Source organism: Cyprinodon tularosa, unplaced genomic scaffold, assembly GCF_016077235.1.
Source record: "Cyprinodon tularosa strain WSP-4 unplaced genomic scaffold, ASM1607723v1 ctg136, whole genome shotgun sequence".
Classification (NCBI taxonomy): domain Eukaryota; kingdom Metazoa; phylum Chordata; class Actinopteri; order Cyprinodontiformes; family Cyprinodontidae; genus Cyprinodon; species Cyprinodon tularosa.
In genome coordinates, this window is record NW_024038178.1 from 1,289,140 (window position 1) to 1,295,691 (window position 6,552).

Consider the following 6,552-nt stretch of genomic DNA (forward strand, 5'->3'; position numbering starts at 1 on the left):
CTTCAATAGTCATTTAGGACTGTCGGCTTAGTTAACTTTGGTACTAAAACAAGAGAGGGGGTCTTCCTAATCATAGGAACTTTCTCCTGGGTCATCCTGGGTCCTTGCCTCTTTACCATAGATTTGAGGGCCGGTAGAAGCACAATATGAAGCATTCAAGGTGTGAAAGGGTACTTTTGGGTTATTAAAGAATGGGATTTCTGTTTGACAGTGAGCAGGGTAGAAAGTGACTAAGGTTGTTCAGCTTCTTCTTTACTATCCATCCCAATTGGTTTGCCCTGATTCAGAAAATTGTAGTTAAATTTGTCATATTGTAAATAACACTACAGTATTATACTTTTAAGCCTAAATAAATTGGACTTTAAAAATGGTGCTATGGAATTTAAAATGCATTGAGCGTTTTTCCTAGGATAAGTATTAATACTGATTGTTTAGTTTTATGACCTTAATTATGTTTACTTTGCACTGTTTAATTCTTCATTAGTTAACAAGGAGGAAAATGATTAATACATTTCATAAAAATGTCTTGCAGTTTGGGAAAAATCTTGAATTATTATTATTTTTTTTCGTAATGTATTGTTTTTACGATCCATTTGATTTTAGTTTACAGTATATAATACTGAATAGCATGCTTAAATATTATTTTTATTCAAAGATAACATGTTTCTGTGGTTCAGCTGCAGGTGTCTCTCTTTCTCATCCTGCTTCCTCTCTGGGCCAGCGGTGCACCTGTGCTTCCTCTAGATTGCAGTGACATCTATAACTATGATAACAGCCGAGCTAGTGGAGTTTACACCATCTATCCTATTGGGGCCACTTCTGCTGTTGAGGTACGTTCATGATGTTTTCTTTGAGAGGAATATCATCAGGAAATTTTAATGAGAGATGTGTTTTATTACATAGGCTTACAAAACAAACTAAGCTCAGCCTGTCATTCAAATTTAAGTTTAGTTTAAGGCATTCCTTTGAGCAGACAATTTAATATGCCAGAAATTTGAGCAATTTAATATCGGACTATTATAACCTGATTGATGTAAAAAAGTAATTTTGCAAAATGAATGTGTCGCCCTTCAACTCAACTCAAACTTTATTTATAAAGCACATTTAAAACAACCTGGGTTGACCAAAGTGCTGTAGAGGAATAACAGTTGAAGAGCATAAGATAAAAACTGAAAGCTCCTGAACTGAAAGCAGCCCCTGCTGCTATGATTTAGATGGTGAAACAGAATAAGCATTTTGCATAAAACAAATATGTGCTTACACTAAAGCTGTGGGTAAGTGATATTTTAGAGCTGCTTTTCTTCCTTCTGGCACTGGAGACTTGCAGTCTTTGGAAATCTAGAGATGGTAGTTCAATTAAACATCAAGTTATGCTGGGTGAAAATTGGATCTTCAAACAGTACAGTGAGCTAAAGCAGATCTAAAAGTAAATCAAGGCTTTATTTCAGAATTCCTAAAATATATCCGAATGGAATCTGAGTTTCCTCAGCTAAATAATATGGGAATTCTTTGATTGATATTTCAATAACCTAATAATGGAAAAATAAGATTACCAGTTATAATAAGATGCCATCCTACCAGAATGCATCTAAAATAATTACACTCTAAATAGCCCCCACCCCCAGAACATATCTAGGAAAAATAGAAATCACACACTGATAGATAACTCTTACGAAATTACAATAACAGATCTCTGTGGCAGAGCAGTGTTTACACCAATACAACCAGTGGGCATTTATCTACAGTACTCGACATTGCAGTCCATCTATACCAGGGGTCTGCAACCTTTGTAATCCAAAGAGCCATTTTATCCCAAGCCCTACTAAATTAAAGTAGTTTGAGAAATAAATATTACATGACTTTTAAATAAAACACAACCAAGATGATAAAAAAAAATCTATATATTCTGTTATTCATTCTGCTTTGAAAATTCAGTTAAGATATTATTTAAAAAATACAAAAGCTTCTAAGAGTTCTATTTATTAATAGGCTAAATCCAAAGCCAGTAATTGGTTCTTTTATCATTTTAGCCACTATTAAGAGCACTTGTGGAGCGTACAAAGAGCCACCTAAAGTCTGCTATTTCAATGAGCGGAAGCTATTTTTCAGGTGTTCACTATACGTAAGCGGTTGTTCTCTTATGGATAAAGCAATTTTTTGATGAAGCTAGATTTTCACTGCAGTTTTTTCTTTATGCACAAACTGAAGAAATTGCATTAATGACAGTATATAGCTTGGATAATATTCCTGTTTGTTGTTGTTTTTTTACTGTTCGAGCAGCATTGCTTCTGACCCAAAGGAGGGTATTCCATTTCTGGCTTTACAATGAGCTGCAAATTCAATTATGATCAATAGCAGCAGCAGTAGAGCTACAGTAAAACCAACCTCCTGTTTTTGTCTCTGCAGGTGTTCTGTGACATGAACTCTTTGGAAGGACGTTGGACTGTGAGTATCCATACTGTTTAGATTCTCCCCATCCTCAGAATACAGTAATTTATCTTAATTGATGCTTTAAGCTGCTATGTGTGCTTTTCTATCAACACTCATTCTCAATTCATCTGTTCTCAAAATAAAATCTGGATCAGATTATTGGAACTGAAATTAGATCAAGATCTAAAAGATCTGAAAGGGTTCCAGTTCGAAACAAATCTAAATGCAACAATACCTCTGTAACACAGTGTTACAGAAGGTATTGTAACACAGCAGTGTTCAGTGTGTAACTTCTTTTACCTCCCTGCAGGTGCTACAGAGGAGGATGGATGGCTCAGTGAACTTCTACAGGCCCTGGGATCAATATAAGACAGGTTTTGGGAATGCTGCCGGCAGTGTTGGGCACGTTACTTTGAAAAAGTAATTAGTTATAGTTACTAGTTACTTCTCCCAAAAAGTAACTGAGTTACTAACTGAGTTACTCTACAATAAAAGTAACTAGTTACTAGTAAAAGTAACTATTGCGTTACTTTTGCGTTTCTCGCCCCCGTAACCCTCACCACCCGGCCCCCACCTTCTCGCCGTGTGTTTCCAAAGCCAGCTGAATAGAGAGGACGACAAAGACAAGAACCTGCAGACAGTTTAGCATTTATTGCAACTCAACGTAAATGACATCAGGGGGGAACGCGATGTGAAGTTTTATAACAGGACATTCAGATCCCGTGAGTAAATGAAATTAATAACTGGGGATGTCTAATTCTGAAATCCTGTGTGTTTGGGTTGTTATAGATACTGCAACATCTATCTATCTATCTATCTATCTATCTATCTATCTATCTATCTATCTATCTATCTATCTATCTATCTATCTATCTATCTATCTATCTATCTATCTATCTATCTATCTATCTATCTATCTATCTATCTATCTATCTATCTATCTAGATGTATACTCTGTGTGTGACATAAAATATGGATCTCCATCCCTGCCACAAAGGCCATCAAATAATGTTTAAAATAAAAAATACAGTAGGTTGAGAAGGCAGAGCATCCATCCATCCATCCATCCATCCATCCATCCATCCATCCATCCATCCATCCATCCATCCATCCATCCATCCATCCATCCATCCAGATTTCTCCCTTTCTCCATATAGGCATCATTTCTGGCTGTTGTCAGGTTCATTTGATCGTTCACGCTCTCCATAGTTCTCCTGTGGCGCGAGCACAGGGCGACTGGTGCGCGCCTTTAGCGAGCATGCGCGTTTCCTGCCGCTTGCGCGGTGACTCTTGCCGCCTGCGCTGTGTGGAGATGCAGAGGAAACCGTTATGTGATGGGGAAACGCAGCTCTACATAACACCGGTATTTCCATGTGGAAAACGCTGTTTTGCTGCTGGAGTCATCATCACTCTCCATCTCTCTGTGTGTGCTGTACGTTAACACCCACCAGCAGAAACACCCACCTACCCAACTGACAGACGGAATCTCATCCTCCCCTCTCTCATGACAAGGCGCGCACCTCTGGATGACCTAAAAAATAATCTTTAATATCTCTTAAACAAAAGTAGCACAAACAATATTTTTTTCTGCACAAATCTGCACTAACGTTGCACTAACCATTCAGTCTATTTGCAGAGCTTTTTGACGTGGGTGGGGTGTCAGCTTCACGCAGCTGCGCACGAGTCCTATCATGAAAAAAGGTTAATTGTGCGACCTGAGTAACGCGCAGTAACGGGGTGCCTGCAATGGTAACTGCGTTATAGTTACAGTCAAAGTAATTAGTTAGATTACTCGTTACTAAAACAAGGTAACGGCGTTAGTAACGCCGTTAGTTTCAACGCCGTTAGTCCCATCACTGGCTGCCGGAGAGTACTGGCTTGGTAGGACCTAGAACTGATAAAGCAATGGAGATAAAAAACAACCAACACATCAAAATAACAGCCTGGCAGATCAGTTTCTTTTTGTTTCTGTTTTAAGGTCTTGAAAATCTCTTCCACCTCAGTCTCAGAAAAAAGTATGAGCTCCTGGTCGACATGGAGGACTTTGAAGGAAATAAAGTTTATGCTCGTTACTCCTTTTTCTCGGTTGGCCCGGAATCTGATGGATATACTCTGCATGTATCTGGATTCAGTGATGGTGGGGCAGGTGGGTACCAGCTGGCTAAGATAAAGACACAGTATTTCTTTGTTCTTAAATCAACACAAGATGATTGTGCATTGTTGCGATTTACTATGATTATTTCAGTTGAACACAGATAGGTTTCTAAAACTTTAGTTTGGATTTGCGTTAAGCCTTCTTGAGTCTTTATTTTGTAGAGCTACTTTTCACTGCTAATGGACTGTGTTTTGAAGACCGTCTCTAGCAAATTTGCATATCCACTGACTGAATTGCTTTAACATTCTTCTTTGATAAATAGCTCAAGTTATCTAACCCAGAGAGCCAGATTCATAAGGCACACATAGCACTCAGGTTTATTACTGCACACAGCTTATTGGCGAGCAACACCTAGCATCTATCTACCAAAGTTTGTTCTGGTCTTTTACAACACTCTAGTGACAGATATGAGTTAGCTTTAATTGTTTCTTGAACTTGAATTGGTCTAGTTAGGAACTATAACTATCAGTAGGCATAAATATTTTTATGACAGATAACTGGTCATCCTAATACTATCCTTTCTTTTAACATACTGACTGTACTGGTACAGAAGCGATTAAAAGGTGGTTGATGGTCGCTACAATCGGCATGTATCTAGTTTTTATAAACTTTGAACAGGTTCCCAGTGTTTGTTAAAGATAACAATTCCTACTGCTCTCCATGAAGATGCTGGTTACTCACTAGTGTTTTCTAACAAGCCACTTACACTAGATATAGAAAAACTGCATTTTTACTGATCTTTAATTACTCTCCATAATTTGCTTACTTTTCATGTCAGCTGGTGACATTTAGTTTCATTTTGAGACACATAGTAAAGAGTGTTAAATACAAAGACTTGTAAGAAAAGACTACTCTGTATACTTTTTAATGTTAATGCTTCTTTGGTTATTTGAAGGATGATGTTTTTGTTTGTGTTTAATTTATTTATCTTGCAGGAGACTCTCTAAGAACCCACAATGAAAAGAAGTTTAGCACATTTGACAAAGATCAGGACTCTTTTCCAAGTAATTGTGCCAGGCTCTACTTGGGGGCATTCTGGTACAACAACTGTCATCAAAGCAACCCTAATGGGGTTTATCGCTGGGGGGCTGATGGTTCTATCTATGCTGTTGGAGTGGAATGGACATCGTGGAAGGGCTATAACTACTCCTTGAAGGCTATTAGCTTTAAAATCCGCCCTGTTCAATGAAGTCTTTTGGACAAATATCTGGAAGTACATCACATGGAGCTTTTATGAATTCATATTTGTCTACCGACAGTAAATGAGAAAAAAACAAGCATATTTCTTTTAATTTTGTTCTTTATTTCCCTCTCTACATTGTCTGTCTTTGGACCATTTTAAATGATGGAGAAGCTTTTCTGTCAATAAGATCATAAAAATTATATTTTAGGTTTTTATAATTCCTTATGTTCCTCCTTAAGTATGTTCAGCACAAAAAATAAATACATACAATGCAGGAAATCACAGCTCTCAATAAGCTCAAGTCATCTAGATTTACAAAACAATGAACATACCTATCAGGCATTAGTTGTTGGTTTTTTATGACTTTTTTAATGTATTTTACCTTCCATAAGGAAGGTAAATTGTCTATTCTTTTATATATTTCTCTGTAATCTTTTGTTGTGGAAGTTACAGTGCAATACATTGGACCACTTTGTTCAAATCTGCTTTACAGATAATAAACAGGGTTTATGATCTAACTTGTCTTTGTGTTGGATTTTTTTTTGTTTTCATTAATAGAGTGATTGTGGTTAGGTTAAAGTGATAAGGTATCACATCTAAAAGCTCAACAGCAACAGAATGATTATTGGTAGGGGGTCCTGCTGGGCCAGACCGGGCACTTGAACCGAGCTGTCAGCTCCGGGGGCTGGTGAGGGTACCCAGGGGGATGGGGGCAAGGAGCCAGCAGGTGGGGAGAAGCACAGGGCTGCCGCTGTCCAGACTACCATAACCGCAAATGAGTAAC

The 6,552-nt window shown here is 37.8% G+C and overlaps 1 protein-coding gene across 1 annotated transcript; it reads left to right on the forward strand.

Annotated features, from left to right (window-relative positions):
• Positions 1-665: 665 nt before the first annotated feature.
• LOC119778603 (microfibril-associated glycoprotein 4-like) lies at positions 666-6,025 on the forward strand (the record flags this gene model as incomplete). The annotated part of the gene is made up of 6 exons (XM_038277925.1): positions 666-830; positions 2,407-2,445; positions 2,741-2,815; positions 4,290-4,311; positions 4,409-4,576; positions 5,521-6,025. Coding segments are annotated over 6 exons (723 nt in total), but the record flags the coding sequence as incomplete, so codon positions are not given.
• Positions 6,026-6,552: the final 527 nt, after the last annotated feature.